Source organism: Apus apus, chromosome 2, assembly GCF_020740795.1.
Source record: "Apus apus isolate bApuApu2 chromosome 2, bApuApu2.pri.cur, whole genome shotgun sequence".
In the NCBI taxonomy this organism is placed as follows: Eukaryota; Metazoa; Chordata; class Aves; order Apodiformes; family Apodidae; genus Apus; species Apus apus.
In genome coordinates, this window is record NC_067283.1 from 36,682,765 (window position 1) to 36,703,557 (window position 20,793).

Sequence of the window (20,793 nt, forward strand, 5' to 3'; positions counted from 1 at the left end):
TTCTCATACACAGATTAGTAAGTCTTCAATAGCTTCAACGAATCTTTATTATACCGTATGTCTTTCTCAAAGTAGCTTACAATTAACTCTAGTATTACATCAGCATGTCACTAGAGGTTTGGGAGCCAAGTCAAAATAAAAATTTATTTTATTTGTTTCAAAATACATTACTAAAATCTACGTAATTATTAAAATAGGCTTACAGATATACTTTGATTAACAGTTTGCATCACAAAGGAATATTTTACATGCAGTATTTTCTCACTGTTTTAATATACAGCTATTGCTAAAATTTTTCAGGTAAAAAAGCATACTCTACTGAATAGCCAATACAGCTAATTACATTCTTGCATCTTAAATTACTTACAGGAATTTCAGGATTCTCTTAATTACCTTCCCAAAACTGATAGTGATGCTCAAGACTGCAGGTACATGAACTGTCATAAATGAACATAACATTGATTAGGTAGTCTTAAGACAACCAGGACTTAAAGGGCTTCAGTTGAGTTACAACTTGACATCTTCTTTTCCACTGATTAAGAGCTCAGTTTTAAAATATAACCTCTTGGGCAAATAGCTGCTTCCATTTTTAAACTGCAAGAGGTAACCAGTTAGTATTAGCCACTTAAACTGTGGTTTAAGAAAAAAACCTGTGCCTAACATGCAAACTGTACCTTAGAACTCAGAAGAAAATCCACATGCACCAAACAACCATATAAACTTTAACATTTCAGTTAGTTATCAGGGGAAGCATGCAAACTATTAATAAAACATGAAAGTCTGTCAACTCTTACAACTTTAAACTTCAAACAAAGCAAAACCAACTGCATTGAAACAGGTAGAATAGGAACACAAACTTCAACCTGAAGCAACCCTCTGAAAAAGTTATACTGCACACACTGCTAAACTGAACTGAAGTAACATCAGGTTAATGAATTTAGATACTTTAAAGTCTTTGTTGATCAAACACTTTTGAGTACTGCTCTTCCTTTTCTGAAGTGATGAGGCTTTCTCTCCTGGAATGGGATAGGAGAACAGAAAAAATTAATTCTAGGTAACAATCAGAATAAAACAACTGAAGTTTTCATTAAACTATCTCAAGATACTCTATTCACTCGATTCTAAAAAAAAAAAATCAATAAAGCTTCTGTACTCCTGCTTCAGTGTACATGTCCCTAGTTCACATGCCTGTCCTAAAAAAAGAAAGCCAAGTCTTAAATATAACATTAACAAACAACAGAAATAAACACCACTTGGAACACAATCAGATACTGCAACTCTACAAAGAATGAACAGAGAGCGAAAATATGACTAGCTATTAACCTAGTCTAATTTACGGATTAAAGTGTAGACATTTCACACAAAGTACAGTCACCATCCACAGTGGGTACTTACTGGTGTAAAGACTATCAAGGCTCCAACTCAACATTCTCTATTCAAAATAGGGGGTAACCCACTGCCCTTTCAGCAATTTGTCATTGAGAAATGATTAGCCAGTCTTATGCTCTAAATGTTCACTAATTGACTGTTCACGTTTTTTTAACACAGTCTTTGTTAAATCCACTGAATCCACTTTCAGCACTTGTTTTCAGCATCAAGTAACTGTAAGCCAAACCCATATATCTCAGAGCATGGACAAGAAAAAGTTCTAATGGCATTCCAGATGCAAATCCCTTTATCCTTATGGTATCCTATAGGTGAATAAACCAAAGGCCAGCTGTGTTTTAGGGATTTAATTTTGCTTTCAGAGCATACCTTAAGGTAGTCTTCTTGTGATACAAAGGTGTTCCCCAGACGATTCTCAGGATTAAAGAGACAGGATACTACTGTCTGTATGCTCCTGTCCACAGACTTCTGAAATACAGTTATAGGCACATCTAAAACACTACTGATTTTCTTAGTTTGTCCACTACTAGCAGTGTGGGTCTATCACAGTATTTTGCATTCAGGATTCCTCTCAACTGCCCTACTTCCTGAGCTCTTTTGTCTTTTTTTTTTTAAACTCTTGGTAACTCATTATCACCCTTATATGTTACAACATAACAGTTCTGACAAGTGACATGGCAGTTCAGCTGTGGAAAAGGCTGACAGCTGCAAAATGGAGTCTCCTATAGACAACTCAATTCAGAGCCAACCATTGGCTAAACCAGGGTCACCTTCCACAAAAAAGAAGTGAGGATGGGAGTAAAAGTTTAACATTGCTGCATCTGAATGAGTAAAGTAAAACTGCAAAGGATAGCAGGCAGTGCTACCTAAGCTGCTTTTTTAGTACCTGCAATTTCCCTGTAATTCTCATCAAATAAAGTCTTGTAACTTGAAAACATTATTGTACTTAGTGAAGCAGAACGCATTTTATACAGCTTTCAGCACTACAGATAAGCATGAATATTTTCAAGGAAACATGAGGCTTCTGAAGAGGTACACAGAGAGATGCCATGGATTGACTAACTGGCTAAAACAGCAACGGTAAACCTTAACTTCTAGGATACTCATTAGAGGCCCCCTTCAGCAAGCCATGTAATCCTCATGTGCAAATTTCTGAGAATAGGATTTATAAAAAAAAGGTTTCAGAAATCACTTACCTTTTGTGGACTGCTACTAGATGATTGTGCTGGCTCTGGAACAGTACACTCTGTCTGGATAAATTCTGGATCCTCAGTGCAGTGATAGCTTACTGAAGTATAAACCTGTGGAATTTTAATATTCAAGTGATTCGATAACCCTTGGAAAACATGTATAGTTGCATTGTCACTGCTCCTCACCTACACATAAACTATGCCAACTTTATCTTCACACTTTTGATAAAACTTCCACAAGTGAAAGAAATACTGTATCCTGATCTGTATTAATTTATCAAGACAGTTTTACTTCCTTCCAAAAAGGATACATTTTAATAAATGTCTGTAATCAGTCTTGAGTTAGCTCTTCAACCTACTTCCTCCACATATAGGTTTTGTTGTCAAGCATATTAAGCAATGAAGGTGTTCACTGAGAATTTGTGACAACCAGCAGTTAACTTTAAGATTAAGCACTGAAGTCAAATGAGAGAAGGCAAAGTAAAACATGATCTACTTCTCTACTACCAGAAGCTGCTCCTCTCTACACAGTTCCTTTCTCATTTGAGAGTTGCTTCATACTAATATACAAAATGTTTTTTAAGACGTAAAAGGCTCTAGAAGAGTACAAGCCATTTTGCAGCTTTTCTGTAACTCCCTGCTTCCCTCCATTTACACTGTAGTTTCGCCATTGAGAACCCAGTGCAGTTTAACTGCAACATCAAAAAGGGCGAATAAAGCATTTACTCCTTATGCACACATCCTTCCAGATGCTCTTAAGGAATAGGCAGCTTTTACAGCCAATTTGACCACTTTTCATGAAAACCCATTCTGTTCATGCTGAAATTCCAGAATTCTATTACTAGAAAGTGTGGAGTAACACCATAGAACAGGTAGTTCTGTTCTGCCAGGCAGCTCCTAAAAAAGCACCATGTCAGTAGAAAATTCTAAACAATTACTTCTGTGATCAGCTACAGGTATGTATAGACCAGATACATACAGATCCAGTCAACAAACAAGTGGATTATTTTTTTTTAGTGTCAAGCTGTCAAAACAGTGTGCTAATTGAGAAGACAAAGTTCCAGAAGTTTAACTTTGTACTTACTGGAGGCATAACATAATTTCTTTGCTCCCCAGCAAGCCATGGTGGTTGAACCTTAAACAAAAAACACGTGAGAACCAGCTTTAAATAATTTATTTCCAACAAAGGCAAGTAATTGCTCTTTAAAAGCCACCATTTATAACATATGTCCATTTGTTATTAAACAGTAGTTCACTCTTCTGTCCAGCAAGATACCTTTTCATGTGTACCTCATAGTGTTTAGCACTAGGCAATCCTTCCCAAAAGTTCAACTATCTCCTTCCTCTTTTCATTTCAATTTAAAAAAATTAGGAAAATAAAGAGAAACAGAGCAGTCACACTGCAAACATCTGAAACTCCTAGTTACTTGCAATTACTGAACTACTTGTAGTTTGATTTCAGTAACAGGACTTAACCACACATTCAGAGTTAAAAAAATAATCAGTATCAGCCAAGTCTCCTCCCAGACATCTGTAGAGCTCAAGAGCACAAGCCCTCTCTATACACATCCCACATTTATATTCTCCTGAGACTCAGCAATTCCATTTAAATTAACTAATATCCACTACACACACTACAGCATGTGCAAATGCAAAGCTCCCTCCCATGAAAAAGTACTACAGATTCATGTACTTTTACTAATTTCAAGTTCTTATTTCAATTCTTATAATTTAAAAAAAAATTAAACTATTAAGAAGTATGTCAAGTTATTCAACAGTTTTTGTGGCCTTAGAATAAAAATCACTAATTTTCTTTCTACTTTTCGCTTCTGTGAAGCAGAAGTTGAAGGGAAACAGAATTCACAGAAACATAGATCAGACTCCAGTTAACACTGTTCACTCAAGTTTTGTCAGGTATGAGGTTTTTCTGCTGCTACTAAACATCACATACCTGATAGTTGTAAGCTGGCTGATATCCTACAGGAACTTGCTGCTGTATCAGTAAAGCTGGTGAACTGTATGGATATGTCTGCAAAATAAAGCTTTTTTTAAAAAATGCAAGTTTGAAACAAGGCAATAGTATGGTGTTTGTAGAGGTATTTATAAAGCCAGGAGCACATTTCTAGAAATAGTAGTCACGCTGTTACTCTTAATTCCCCTTTCAGGCTAGCTCCATTATTTAAAACAACCCTTGCAGATTTCCCATGGGGCTTCAGCACTTCAGGCACTAAAAATCTCTCAAGTGGGATTCTAAAACATATTACATGCCTGAAAATTCCACATCTGCTTGTAGTTGCTACTTTTAAGTGGTTTCAGAAGCACAGCTCATCCCATAACTTTCTAAAGGTGACCTGTAAAAGACCAACTACCATGAAATAAAGGACTACAACTTGCAGGTTGGTTTCTTGGAACCAAAGACAAGCTAAGTATTACAATTCCAGCAATCTCTCAGCATCTCCTCACTGCAACATTAACCTGGAACTGTCTCAGCTTCTTCAGAGAACAGATAAAGGCACATTGCAGCATTCAAGAGAATTAGTTTCTCCTACACTATTTCTTTCTCCCAGTAAAATTATGAGCATCAAATATACCACCATCAAGCTCTCTGCCCTAGAAAAAAAAAAGTTTCTGCACATCACTGCAGTTTGTTCATCTTCATTAAAGAAAATATACAAAACAGAGTCAGCCTGCAATTAATATTGCCCTGTTGTATTGAGTTAAGGGTATCATATAGGGTTAAGACAGGAAGAGACCATAATCTGAAAGGCCTTGTATTCATAGTTCAGGACTCACAAAATGGTTGTAAAGTACTCTGCCTGCATCTTGGTAAAAATTATTGCATGAAGTACCAATTTAAAAGTCCTGCAGACATACTGTACTTGTCAAAACTGTTAATAGCAGATGCCGTAACATTGTTCCAAAGACAACAGCTGTCCAGAAACAATTTATTTTGGAGGAAAAAAATGTACAGTCAACTTCTGGTTCCGTACTTTTTTAAAAGAAATTGTATTTTAGTTTGTGGTTTATTTTGAGGCAGAGCAGCAGTACATTCAATATCCGGATGCATTTGATTTGTGAACTGCATCTGTGACAAGTAACAAGACTACGTAAGAACTGTTATATAATTAAATCTTACATCCATCTTCAAGAGTTTTCTCATTTTCAAAATAAAAAGCGTCTCCCTGCCTTTTTTTTATTAAGAGATTACACCACTGAATAAATTCTTCAAAATTGTTGGCATTCTTTTAAAGTGGTCTAAAGCTGGGTGCTTCTTAGGAAGGTAGCATGAAAATGAGTGGGCAAGACTGGAATCTCAAAACATGTTCCCCTCAAGATGTATATGATCACGCTTTCAAAAATACTGAACTGTGGTTCAAAAATCGGTGTCAACAGCCTTACCTGAACGTACTGTGTTACTGGGCTCATTACAGCTGGAGGCTGCATGTATGTCTCTGTATTTTGACTACTCCATACACTATGGAACTGTGGAGCAGGAGGACTGAAGACTAATGGTCTGGGGTGCACATAAGAACCTTGTTTTAAAGTGAATAAAAATACAGTATTAAGACATTTTTGCATGTATTTAATTAGTAATCCAAATTCATGCAGAAAAAAGTCAAAACACTTGAGTTAATTCAAAATTAACTGTACTGTGCCACCAACCTGAGTTATTATAAAAAATTCACAATACCACACATGTAGCAAGGTCATAAAATTCAGAACCAAGATTCAATTGTGACACATATTTCATCATATAAAATATTTGCAAAGATATAATTGTGTAATTAAGAAAAATATAATTTGTTGAATATACTTGGATATGAACAAATTTGGTTATATATACTCACACAAGTTTTGTTGCTTTCTAATAGCTGGCCCCAGTTTCAGCTTTTTGCCATGGAAGTTGATTTGTGACTGAAAGACAGATTACTCTGTAAGCTAAGGATTCAGTGAGGTGGGTGGTTTGCTTGATCTTAAGGAGACTACTCACATACAGGCTCAACAGTCTCCATCCTTCTCTCCCACCTCAACACCTTATGCCTTTTAGCTTTAGTTTACTGCCATGTTCTGAGCACTTTGCCTTCTCCCTGACTCTCCAAACCAATGTGCCACTTGCCTTAATAGCAACATAAACTAAGTTTGCAAATACATATTAATGACTATCAGCCTTCTGCTTTTATACACATATTTAAACTATTCATGCCTCAGGTTATTGATGTAGAGCGACAACAGCTTAAGTCCCCTTGAAATCAGATTTACATTGCCACTTACCTTTCTTCCTACAAGCTTCCTAACAAGACTTCATATACCATGTTAGAAGTGGCCCACCTAACACTAAAGAAAAAGGAAGCTACCATTTACCTGCATGCTGCTGTATTCTCTCCAGAGAAATTTTCATGTGTTCCTTCAGAACATTCAAACATGCTTGAATTTCACAACTTTTTTGGCTAAATGATCTATGCACCACACAGATTAATCAACAAAAAAGAGGATCTGAAGTATTATTTACATGTTCCTCAAAACCCAAACCCAGGAACATAAGCATCTGAAAGACTTGCAAAACAGAGCTGGAAGCATGCTTCAGTAGTCAGCAAATACCTGAGACTCATCTAAGTTCTCATTCTGCAAGTTCTCCCTAAATGCTAGTTGACACAGAAGATTTCAGACTTCCAATGATCAACGATGCAGTACTGTTTTGCCAGCACAGTATCTGGAGCCATAACAAGAGCATAGGAAGAATTTCAAGCATGCTCCCCTCCCTGCAGAAGTTGAGTCCTGTATTCTTCACAGAAACAGCTTTGTTTGAAAACTGTAAGAACATCCACTGATTAATGTAGGCTGAACTGACCCCATAACATCCTTACATTTCAAGAGTTATTTGAACTGAAGGTAGAAGAGGGCCTGTAGGATTCTGTTCTCAACAAGATTACAGTCAAAGTCTGGAGAATAGAAAGCTGCTTTAATACATGGAATTAAGCTGAATTAGCGTTTATTCAGGTACTCAGGAACTTCACCACACAGAACTCCCAGAAGGTAAATCACCATTGCATCTGATCTCTCAGTCTGTCAAGATGGCGGCAAGAAGCATGTTTATCTACCTATGAAGGTGTGCATAGCACACATGCCATTACCTGAAGTAGATACCCTCTTACAGTCAGGGCCTACACTGAGGTTCACCAACATTTTACACATTGAAAGTGGAAGTTTTTCATTTTACCTCAATTAACACAAATTTAGTATCAAGCATTAAGTCAGTCTAGATAAACTGTATCTGCATCTGATACTGTCTCATGCAACACCACAGACTCGCCTGCTTCAGAAGAAAATGTGGTTTGTAATTTTAAGACACCTAGCTAAGCTTCTCCCCTTTCTGCTAAATAATGTACTTTCAATAGACACCAGCAACTTTATTGTTGATTGCAAAAACAAGCAAAATTATTAGAACAGCTGTATAAAAATGTCTTATTAACCATCTTCTCATACTGATAAACACAGAATAAAAATGTGGGTGGAAAAGAAGGTGAAATATTCTGAGCAGTCTGACAGGTGGGTTTTGGTTTTTCTAACTGTTCCTGAAATCCTGTCATGTACAGAACCATGTGAACTGTTGCATCTTCTACTCAAGGAGGCTTAAAAAAAATAACAAAACACTTCCAATCTAGGTAAGATCCAAATGCAAAAATACTGCAAGACAGAAACACATAATTCAACAGCTGACACTAAGTTAAAAAAAAAAGTTGTGTGTTCCCTATGGTACTGTTAATCCCAATAATGATGTTGGCAGATCTATATATCTGCCATAAGCACCAGAGTTTTATGACAACTATCCAACACAGAAAGCAAGTAGCCAGACACTAGTCTTTCAAGCACATGAATGAAAATGACCTGAAATACAACATGAGATGTTCAAATACACCTAGGCTAAAACAAATTTTGTTTCTTGTTTAAGTAAATATATACAATGATTCTACCACCAATAGATTTTCCACAGTTTACTTTTTGGGCAGCTCTAGACTTTCCTTGTCCTAATTTACTCTACAGGGTACATGACTTGCTTTCCCCAAAATGTATCCAGCCTTCATGTATCAACTTCTTCAGACAATTCAGGCAAAGAGCTTACTTCTACAATTTTCTGAACATCCACATTGTCCAGGAAAGATACAAATCCGTACCTGAAGAGAAAAAAACAAGGTTATTCAATAACCAGATTTTTATGTTTGTTAGCTAAACTATTTTGAACAAGACCAGTTAACAGCATATATGTCAGCCACATTATACTGCAATCCCAAAGTATAAAGCGGGACATCAGTTTATAATTCAGCATGAAAATGTACTTCCTGCTAAACAGGAGCATATACTACTAGGACAGATGAAGAGCTGAACGCCACGTTCTAGAATAATATGAAATATGTAAGGGTGATTCTTCCACTTCAGCTACTCAAAATGAGCACTACTGTTGATATTACTAACTCAGTAAAAAGTCTTTGATGTATTAGGATCTGAATAGCCAAAATCTGAATTTACTATCTAAATTTGGATTAAAGCAGGTATTACAAAAGCGTGGCAGCACTGGGCAATGTGATCCTTGAAGGCTGGCATTTGTTGTTTTTTTTTCACTGCCCCAGTTGTTTATTTAGTCTAGAAAATAAAGATAATTTCAGAGCATTATAGGAACAGTTGTGTCAATCAATGGAGTATGCCAATTCATTATTAATATTCAGAACAAACATGGGCTAATCGTACATCAAAAATCACCAAAGACTAACAATACGTATGAGGAAATAAAACATTTCCAGCTCACACATTACTACATACACCTAAGAAAAACCACTTCTTAGGATCTGCTCATGGAATCTTAGAAAAAAAAAATCTGGGGTGGAAAGAACCTTCAGAGGGTGAAGCCTCCTTCTCAAAGCAGGGATAACTTCAAAACTAGGAGAGCTTCCCCAGAAGGCAAGAAGCTTAGGTCCTACACAACCTTATTTAAGTGTTTTACCACAGACAACTCAATTTTTCTATTTATACCATGGAAATTTCCCTCACCTCAACTTTGTTCACAAACTTAGCTTTCACCATTCATTCAACCAAATGAGTCTGTTTCCTCTGTAACTTATCCTTGAGTGTTACACAAGTACAGTCCCATTGCCTTGAAAAAAACAATCTACCCCATCCTCTGAAACCATCTGGATAGAGTTTAAAGATGTTAACTACTCTAGCCATCATAAGAGTCCTACAACAGAACAGTCTGCATAAGCATTACACAAGTTTCAAGCTTTGTGTCCACTGGCTAAGTGACAATGGCCCTCTTTTTCCTGAGGAGAGACTGAAGTAAAAAAATCAGATTCTTCTTTACAAGACTATGCAGATTTGGGGCAATCTAGATTTACATGTTTCACAGAATTTATTCACCACAAAAATGAACTGCAGCTAGCATCAAGGCTTAAGCTTGTCAACTGTGTTGTTAAGTTGCTGCTCACATCTATGACAGAATTAAGTCTGCATAAGCAGCAACTTGAAACAAACCACTCATGTTCTACTCACCCTTTGGAAACACCAGTTCTGTCAGTGATGATTTTCACCTCTTTTACAGTACCATATCGTTCGAAGAAACTACGAATTTCTACTTCATTCATCTAAAAGAAACAAGTCTTAAGATTCTTTAAACACATTCAACTGTTTAAAACTGATTTAAAGCAGCCAGCACCATTTTTAAGCCCATCTTCTACTACCGTAAGAACTACATCATCTGTTCCAGACTTCTGACACTGCAATACTTTACTAATCGTAAAGACACACATTATAAAAAAAAACAAAACCAAACAACACAAAAACCAGGAGCTAAATTCCCATTTCCTTCCCACCAAAGCGCCCTATACAGATCTTAGACAATTAGGAGTATATAAATACCCTTATATCAATTCCACCAACAAAGACTGTGTTTGGCATGATTTTTCCTTCCGGCAGAACATATCCTTGACTGGTTGTTGACGGACGTGGACTATCCTCCAAGACACCTGCACACTGGGCCTCCACGTTTGCAGACTAAAAAATTTAAACAGAAATTCATATTTCAGACAAATTATTATAGTACACTAAGATACCAGAATGCCTGCACCTTCTTATACATATAGCATGGGACAACAAATTTCAATAGCACCTTTCCGATTACTTCAAGAAAACACATGCTGCAAAGAGACTAAGCTACTTTTAAGAAGCCCTGACTATATAAATCTTCATGGCCAGTGTTGTTACTACCAGGCACAAAGTGAGAACTCCAAAATAATTCATTTCAGAACTTGACCAAAACATAAGAAAGACATTAAATTCTTATAAATTACTGGAAATTGTAAGTTTACTTGCTTCTCAGGAAGATGAGGGAATTTGTTCTGTTGTATTAACAGTGTTACAACACAGGTAACAGGATTATACTATTAATTAGCTGTAAGACGGGAAATCAATCCCTGATGGAATAGTTGCACTGCACATTTTCTCAGGAAAAAACACAACTGTTGATTCAACTATAACAGAAATAACTACAAGCTTGTATGAGTTGTCTGCACCAAAGCAGGATCTTAGGCATGCACTGCATATAGAGAAGAGCTGCAAAGAATGTTAAGATTATAGAGCAACTACAGTTATGGTGCATTTTATATACTCAGGCTTCAGATGCACTCTTTTGGTCCTGAAGCATTTTGTCGTAAGCTAGGAGTTAGATTCATTCAGTATGGCTGAAGACACACAATGCTCCCTAAACAAACAGTAATTCAGTATTTCTCCTTACAATTGAATTGGTGTGGCATTATCCCTATTTCAGACATTCCAAACTTTGGTTTACTCAAAATTATTTGGTTTCAAAATACCAGGTAATTTGCAATAGGCAGCATCTAATTTTTTGATGTAACAGTTTTCATGTTTAATGCACATTTAAACTGCAGCTGTGAGTGACGAGCACTCACTTCAACCGGCCACCCAGTAAGGGAATGAGAAAAATCAGAAGAACCAAGGTATACACGTGGAACGAGATTTGTCCAGTAATAAAAAGAAAGCCAAAACTAGAATCCAGCCCTACAAATATGATTTCAGTGTGACTAAACCAAATTAACAACACACCATTACTAAAAGCTAAAGACTGCCTGCCCGATCTCTTCCTGTACCTCCTCTGGACAAGTTCTAACACTTGTCAGTTCAAATTAAGCTGATTCTAATTTGGCAGGATAAGTAACAAAAAGTGAGCAGTTTTTCACTCAACTAGTATTCTGCTATTGCACAGAACTGAATCAGCTTACTATAGTATCAGACAAGCACCAAATCCACCTCAGGATCAGCAGATGCAGAAGAGGAGATGGAGACAGCTTAGCCTCTTCCTCTGAGAAGCACTAAGCCATCCACTCCATTTCATGAAGCTGTATCTCAGACAGCATCTGGTTCCATCGTACCAGATACTGTTGCCTACATTCAATTTACTGACTATTGCAAATTCTCATTAAAATGTAAAGTAATTCCCTTCCCTTTATCCCCCTAAGAACCACCTTTACCCTCCAGACAAGGTGGAGACCACAACTTCCACTGTTCCACAGTAGTAAAGACAGTGTAGTAGAACACTTCTGCTGTAAACAAAAGAAGGGCAGCTCTCCCCCTTCCCTCCTATTGTACCAGGACATCACTACACAAGGAAATTAATTCTACATTTCACAAGATAAATTTTGTAGTACTCAGACAGATCCACTTCTTACCCAAGCTCAATCTGCAGCTCTATAAACACTTATGCTAGCATTAGAACACTACAAGGCCAAAAATGAAGCAAGACACGAGATCACTTCTTTGGCTGCACGCTTCACCACAACCTTAAGCAGATCCAACTGTTGGCTTCTACTTCTTTCCTTCTGATCTATTTCAGTGAAACAGGCTAAACAGAAGTATTCACTTAGCTGTGCAAATTCTCTGGTAACTTACAAGTAGGAAACAGCTCTAAACAGACACCCAAGAAATGCCAGCAGCAGCACAAGGTAATCACATACAGACACAGCTGGTATGCAAGCCATAGATGGCCTTAGCTGCCCTAGAAGTGCATTGTTTGTTTCCTCACATTAATGATGCAGAACACAATTTTCAAAGAAAATACACTAACTTAATGCATTGAATATCTAAAAAGAGAGTAAATTGGGTACCTAAGCATTCTGAGAAATTCCTCTACATAAAATATAAGCTTGAAGTTAATATATGCATTTCTTATAACTTGAAAAGGAGCTGTTGCTGAAAAAATGCACAAACGGTAAAAGCCTTAGAAGTACAAAAATGGGAAACAAAATCCCCTTCCCTCAAAGTTAATTTTCCAATCTTCAGTATTACAATGCAGAACTTTTGCCAATTCAAAATACTGCCTTATCTAAACCCAAGTTGTTTTATCAATGCAATATGTAATGATTGTTGTACTACCTAATGCAGTAGCGTGTAAACCATTGTACTTTTATATAAGAGTATGGGCAAGAACTCCATTCTGCTGAATCAAGTGCCCAAAGCCTAAGCCACTCCAAGTGTTCAAACTCTGGAAAATCCTAAAGGTGATGAATTACCTACCCTAAAATGATGACGCCAGCTATAGAAAACCAGCCCTTCAAAAATACCCCAAGAGGGGTTGATTTGACTATCCTTCTCATGAAGTATCTCTGGAAACAGATTTATACACATCAGGAAATTTACAGCTTATTCAAAGTTTTTCAGCTTACTGAAATTAACAGGTTTTTTCCTTTCTCTCATCACAAGATAAAACGTAAATCAGTTTGCTCTTCACATTATTCAACCAAGCACAAAGTTGATGCCAGGAAACTGGATTAACCTCAACTACAGCAGTGATGAGGCTAGACTTTTGGCAAAAAAAAAAAAAGGTGGAAAAAGACTACCATTAGGGCTAGATTGTGGAATTACTTAGCTACTCTACATAGGTTACACACATCTCTCAGTCTTATGCACAGCCAGAAGAAAACCTTCACTTCTCTTTTGGCCACAGAAGCACAAATCTCCGATTTCGCAGGCTTCTCCCTGTCCTCGCACGCTATTTGTTCGCAGTAAGTATTAAACACGTCGCTTTTTTAAATTTAAGCACTTAGAACTCCAGCTTTGCTTCCCGCTGTGCAGGCCTTCTGTGCGCAGGGCTCAGTTACCATGACAACACACTACCTGCAGAAAAAACATGGCTCCCGCCACAGGGAAAACGACGTCGTCTTCCATCTAGGCAGCAGGTGGAGCTGTCAGTCAAGCACTGCAACACGCACACACGCTGCACGGCCGTGACTTTTAAAAACACCCTACTTTTATGTCGTTGTCTACGTGGCGGGGCTACAGCCGCCAATTCCATTTTTCAAACAAAGAGGTCCTGAAGAAACCGCCACTTCATGATGAAGGCGCAGCGTGCGAGCTCGGGCAGTAGCTCCCGCTGACCACCACCCAGCTCAGAGAGCACCGTACGAAGCCTCTATTTAAGAGGCCCAAGCGGGGAGGCCCCGGCGAGCGCGGCACCGACGCGGCGGGGCCGCCGCTCCGCTCCTGCCAACCGCCGCCGCGCAACCACGTAACGGCCCCACGTCCTGCGGGCTTCGCGCCTCGCCCGCCCAACGGCCCCGGCGCCGGGCCGGGCCGGGCGGGGGAGGAGGGCTCTACGCCCCAGGGCAAAAGGGGAGGCGCTCCTCTGAATGGAAGCTGCTCGGAAGCCCCCATGGCCGGGAAGAAGAGCCCCAAGCCTGACCCCGACGACAAGCAGGGTGCCGAGCACACGCCACGGACGCGGCGGGGCCGACCCGCCCCCGGCTGCGAAGCAAGGCCCGGCCGGGGCATGCGCAGCGCGGGCAGGGCCCGCCGGGCCCAGGCGGCGCGATGCGGCGGGGCCGCCACAAAATGGCCGCGCGTGGTGCGAAGCGCCTCCCGCCGCCAAGTCCTCACCGAACCACGGCGGGCGCCGCGCTGTCCCTCACCGAACCCCCAGCTTTTTTTCTTCTGCTCTTCCCCCCTTGGCTTTAATCCATCACCTCGTGACTTTAAGGCCTTTAAGGTGTAAAACTACAGGAAGGCTCCGGAGCCCAGCCAGGCTGCGGCGCAGCCTCACTGCGCCACGAAGCGGCCCTGCCGCGGCGGCGCCCAGCCACGCTCCTCACCCCGAGACACAACGCGAGGCTGAAGCGCAGCCCTCGCCTCCGCTCCAGGCAGCAGGGCTCGAGCAGGCCACTGCAGCCCCCAACACCGACCCAGCCCTCGGCTCCGAGCTCAAACGCAGCCCCTCGCTTCCCCCCGAGCCGGCCGCGGCTCCCCTTCCCTTCCTCCTCCTCCACTCACCATTATTCACTGAAGCTGAGGCAGCGCCCACACACTTAAAAACAAACGAGGCCTTTAAAACAAAAAACAATACGAACTTTTCCGAGAAAACCAACACCTAGCAATCCTTTTTCTTCTCTTCCCCTCCCCCTTTTTCTTTTTTCTTTCTCCCTTTTTTTTTTTTCTTTTCTTTTTTTCCCCCCTTTCTTCTTTTTTTCTTTTTCCTTAAGGGTGGAGAAAGGCAGCTCCTCCCGCTCGCCGCCCTGCTCCTTAAGTAGTCCCAAGTGGGAAGGGGCGGGGAAAGGCCACACCCGCCGGCCCAGGGGCTCCCGGGCCCCCAGCCCTTCCGCCGCTCACGGGCCCGCTCCGGGGGCGTCTGCGTGGCAGGAGAGGGTCTGTCGGCAGAGGAGGAAGGAGGCCGTCGCTTTTCTCTTTGTTCGGGGACTGGGTGGGACTGTTAGTTGCGGCCTCGCTGGGCGGGAAGATGCGGCCGGGCGCCCGCGGTGGCAGCACGCTCCTCCGGTGGGGTTGACGCCTGGCGCCGGATCGGTCTGTGGAGGTTTTGAGAGCCGTGTGGGGCTGAAGAGGCTTTCACTCGCTTGGCGGCAAAAGTTGAAGCTTTTCCGTCAGTGTTTTCACGAACCAATGTTACACGGCTGCTCTAGAGCAAGATCCTGATCACATCTCTGGCTGCCTGGACTGGAAACCAGCTGCTGTCAGCTCGCCTTTCTGACAGAAACCGCTCCTGGTTCTGCAGCCATGAGGTGTTTCAAGTGGGTTTTGGGAAACTGGTTTTACATAGTTCTTTGCCACTGGTGCAAATGTTCAGAACAAATAAAGATCCTAGAAAGTTTCAGAGAGAGAGGAAGCTCAAGGGTACCTCACCAAAATAAACCCAGTCTCTGCCTGGGCGAGTGTAGTAAGTTTTTTTTTGTTCATGTGGGTATTTTTAAATGCCAGAGGCATAAGAATGATGCTTTTTTAGAATGAGAAATTGAAGTACAAAGCTAAACTTAAAAGTGTATGTGAAAAGCAAGGGATATTTTCCTATGAGATTTTATTTATTCTAATGCATGGATCATTTTTTTTTAACAATGAGTTAACATTTTTTAACAGTATTCGCCTTTTTCAGATGCTGATATTAATAATGAAATATAGACTGCTACACTGGTTATACCTGGACCTAGAGTTGATTTAGGGAATAGCAATAACAAAGCTCTGATCACAAAAGATGTATTTATATTAACTATAGGAGTGATATTGTTAAAGCTATTGGGGCAGCTACGTTATTTAAAGGTAAGTGTATGCATGAGCTTTCATGCAGCTAATGCCCATTTACTTAAATAAAAGAGATGTTCTTTAATACTGTATCAGACCTTGAAGATGTCCAACAATGAAGGGAAAATATTACATAATATTTAGTTCAATAAAATTGATTAATATTTGGTTTAAGAGTGGCAACAGGTTCGTACCACTATTTCTTAAATAAAAAAAGAGTAATTCTCCTTTTAATAACTATTGAAACTAAAACTAGTCTTAATACTAAAAAATAAAGCAGAAGCCAATTTGGGGGTGGGTGGTTTTTTACCTTTGATCCTCTTTTATGGCCCTAACTACAAGTATTCTGAAGGATCTCCCGTTTGCTCTTAAGTGGAAGATAACTGTCCTGGAAGTGATAATACAAGTAGGGTTCCAAGAAGAATTCTTTACCTTTTATCATGGAAATGATTAGTATTGTCCTCTTCTAGCAAACCTAGTATGATTCCAATGCAAAAGCCTAGTGGTATAGTTGCTGTTAGAAAACAAGCCTCACCAAGGCATTACAGATTACAGTTTTGTGGGGCTATCCTTCAGAGTTTCTGTGGACTGGGTTTGGGTCAGGGCTGTCCCCTGTCTTTTCTTAACTCAGCATTAGCTTCTAAAATTGGGGAACATCTGTTGCTTAAAATAAAGGAGAGAGTAATTTCTACTGCCAATACACACATCTCAAAAGAGGTGGAGGGAGTGAAGTAGGGAATTATTCTCTTGGGGTTTTTTATTAATATTTCTACTGGAAGGGTTATTGCGCAATAGCTTTATTTGTTAAATGCACTAAGTAGCAGCAGAAGAAAATTATTTTATATTCTGCTATACCATGGGCTCCTTTTCATTCTAATACACATTTAAAATAAAATTTTATAAAAGTATATCCTTGAATCTTACTATTTTAAGCAATCTAGGAGATATGATCAGTTATTATGATTGTATCAATGTTACCTTAAAGACAAATCTTACAATGTAATAGTTATAAGTACATACTTTAAAGATCAGGTTAGATTTAGTCTTCCTAGATGCAGTTCTAAATTAGATGGCAAGAGTGTCATACAGCATTTGAATTTTAATATAATTTCTTTTTCTGCCATTTTGGGATCCTCAACTGAGAATCATGTTAAGTTGTTCTGTAAAGCTAAAGCAGCCAGCTGCTCTTAGGAAATAATGTGAACATTAAAACACAGGCATAAAAGAGTTAATCGAGTCATTAGATTAAGAAAAATAGAAGAAGATTCCAATTTTTATACAGCTAAGGAAGCTCGCTTAAGAAAAATATGCTGAGTTACTAAAAAGGATTTGAATGTCTGTTTTCTGAGTTTCCTATTTCATAGTGAAGAGAGAATGCCACATGCATTTCACAGCAGCCAGCTTTAAAGAATCATGCTTTATCTAGTTACATTTTGGACATTTCCTTTACTGTTGTTTGCACCGGGGTAGCTATTTAAAGGGTGATACCATAACCTTGTGATGGAAATCTGCATTTTAAAAAACAATAAATTACACACTGTTATAATTTGCTAGTAGAGTTTATGTTAGCTTCAGAAATCAAAACAGAATGTGTTGTTATCAACACAGTAAAATCCTTTCAAATGTAGTGGATCATTTTCTGACTGGTTTGTTTTGGGTTTTTTTAATGTATATTTTCCCCCTAACTCTGTAAGATTAATGAAATACAAATAACTTACTTTTAAAGCACAAAGTGAATTTCTGCATGTATAAAATTCCAATAAAGTTACTTTTTTCTGTTGACTTGGATCAAAACCAGAATATTATTTTGAACAGTCATCCATGGACTTTATTTTCAGTAGTGGAATTCCTTTGTGAGCTTTTTTTTTCTAAAAACTGCATTATTTTAGAACACTTTAATTGGTCTGATAATGTAATACAATACGCAGGCAATAATTCAGTGAAAACTTAGCACATAAACCGTACATACCTGAGTTACCCAGAATCTAACCTGGTTCAGTGCTGAAATCATGGTGTGAGATTGTGGTCAAAATTGTATTTAGCACTACCAATTAATTGTGATTAGCCTTTGGCCATTTAAATTCTGGCTAGTTCATTACATTTTAATCTGAATAACTTCACCTTTAGGAAAGCTGATACGTGTTTTAGTTTATACTATGGCCTGTGGCATGACTAAAAAATGATAATATATTGTACAGATACGTAATATTCTTCATCCAAACATTTTACGTTAAGGAGTTGTACCAGTACAGAGGAACATGTAAAAAGGGCTATACATGGTTCAGATCAGAAGTCCCTCCAGTTCCGTATCTTTGTTGAAGACAGTCAGCAGGAGTGTTTAGGGAAAGGATGTGAAGACCAGACAGGTGCAGAGTGATTCTTCATGCTTGTATTTTCTCCTTGAGCTTGGCAACTTCAAAAGCATTTATTGAGGGCCCTTCATTAACTGTATTTCATAATACTTAATAATTTTTCCTGTAACTCTCTCTGGTCACTTTTTGAACTCCACTTAGGCCTGCATAAGAGAGTTTGGTGTTGACTGCTGCAGGACAAACATTATTTGGAGAAAGTGCTACTTTCTTAAGCTCTTCTGATAATTTAATTAGTGTCGTCTCATTCATGACTTAAGCAGCCAACCTTTGTCACATCTTGATGCCATTCACGATTTTCTAGGCTTTTGTCACAGCTGCCTTTCAGTTGTCTTAGCTCTCAGACTGAAGAGTCTTATTTGTGTTTCCTCTTCCCTTTCCTCCTCAGGTCAATAGCGTTCAGAATGGGTGAGTGGCCAGCTGCTCCCTGGGCTTCCTCAGCCTCTTGCAAGGCTTGTTTAAGCTGGTTTGCCTCCCTGTGTCACTAAGGCACGGTCTAGAGCAAGGCCTCAGCTGCTGCAGGCCACAGCGAACAAACACAAAGCTTCCCAGGCATTTCAGGCCCAAGGTGTGTGCTCCCCTCCAAACAGGAATCCAGAATACTGTTGCCTAAGTGTGATGAGGCCAGAGTCAGCTGGAGCTTGGAAGTGGATATCTGTTGGTGTTTTCCTTAAAATCAGTTCTCCAAAGGTGAAAAAGGCTTAAACACTTAAGGACTGGCTTTATTTGAACTGGTAATTAAATGTAATTTTTTTTTCCTAAAAGAAAAACAAAACACTAAATATGACAGACTGGAAACAAAAAATTGTTTATAAACAATCTCCCCTTGCCATCCTATATTTCCATAAATCAACTTTGTTTAGAGGTGAGAAGTCACTGAGCCGATTGAAACTGAGTGGATAGGCAAGTGCTGCTTTGAATTGTAACAAATTGCACACGTTTTCTCTAGTTTCTAGGAATTTTTTTATTGCAAAGAGAATTCGAATATCTTCCTGCTTTTCTCATTGGTTTCTTGGGTGTGCTGCAGCTTCTTCTACCTTTTCTCTAACCCTAGAGATTCTGAAAACTTTTCTTCCCTAGGAGAGCTAGTTGCTGGCAATGACAGGAGCTGTGTCCCTTCCTTCAGGAAACTTTCACCTTAGTGCCTCTTGTGTTAGAAGAACAGAATGTAGAAGCTAGAACAGACAGAACAAATACTGTCTGTCACACAGGTTTCGCTGTATGATGGCATTACTAATGTCATCCTGTCACTTCTTGCAGAGCATTACCCTTCCCTCTGCTATAGAAGAAAGAGGAGGAAGAGAAGCAACATCCTTCAATATTTTTCTATATACACTAGAGGGGGATGCCAGCCTTTATGGAAACACACCCATGGCTAAGACAACCCTCTCAACTGGCTGCCTTGGCCCTGATTTAACACATCTTTTGCCCAGCTGTCTGCTTCTGAAACATTTCAGTATGCATCTGAGCCTAATGGGTGTTCACATGGTACACTACACACTGTGAATACTTCTTTTTGGAGAAACACTAAAAATCCCCCCTAATCAGTAATACTGAGGACTGAAATTTTTATCCTCTTATGCCTCTGAGCCCAAAAAATACCTTTTTGCTTATTCCATTTAGACTCATTCTTTATTGCCTAAATTTCAAACAAGACCCCAGCAAAGCAATGACTTCCAGAGAGTCTGCATTTTTGTATTTGATGAAATAAACCCAACAATTTGGTTTTTATAATTTTTCTTTTTTATAAAAATTATCTCATGAAAAGGATAGAACTGAAAGGGGTGATGGTACTTTTAAACCACCTCTTGTGCAAAATGCTAATTGAAAATGCTATTTATGGTCTTTGCTATAAATGCTCCAAGCTTCTTAGCGTTACTTCTGAGCACAGGTTAAAAATCATGTAGGTATTTGGCATGATTGAAATAGTGGGCTGCAATATTGTATGCATATCCAGAGTAATGTGCACTAGTGTATAGAATTGGGAAACTAAAAAGAAAATTTAGTACATTGAATCTGCAGATGTCTGCTTGTATTTTGTATCTTGAACAAGTCCCTCTGATTTTGGGCTGTTTTCATCTATGACTTAAAAGTCCACAGGCTGCTTCTGTATCTTGTGATTTCTTACATCTCTTGATCCTGATTTCTGGCTGAAGGTTTTTACTTTTTCTTGCACTGAATTCTCCCCACTGGGTTAATTATTCTCGTAAATTCAAGCAAACTGCACTCTACTTTCCCTGAAAGTTTCCATCCTGTGTGCTGAC

General features: G+C 39.2%; 1 protein-coding gene across 1 annotated transcript; it reads right to left on the minus strand.

The window, feature by feature from the left end:
* Nucleotides 1-962: 962 nt before the first annotated feature.
* On the minus strand, nucleotides 963-13,932 carry DAZL (deleted in azoospermia like). The gene is made up of 12 exons (XM_051610226.1): nucleotides 13,755-13,932; nucleotides 13,155-13,243; nucleotides 10,485-10,619; nucleotides 10,119-10,210; nucleotides 8,698-8,749; nucleotides 6,425-6,491; nucleotides 5,976-6,109; nucleotides 4,528-4,605; nucleotides 3,661-3,711; nucleotides 2,583-2,687; nucleotides 1,756-1,854; nucleotides 963-1,016 (listed from the first exon to the last, which is right to left on the minus strand). The coding sequence occupies exons 1-12, from the start codon at nucleotides 13,930-13,932 to the stop codon at nucleotides 963-965; spliced, it is 1,134 nt and encodes a 377-aa protein (XP_051466186.1).
* Between the last annotated feature and the right edge of the window lie 6,861 nt (nucleotides 13,933-20,793).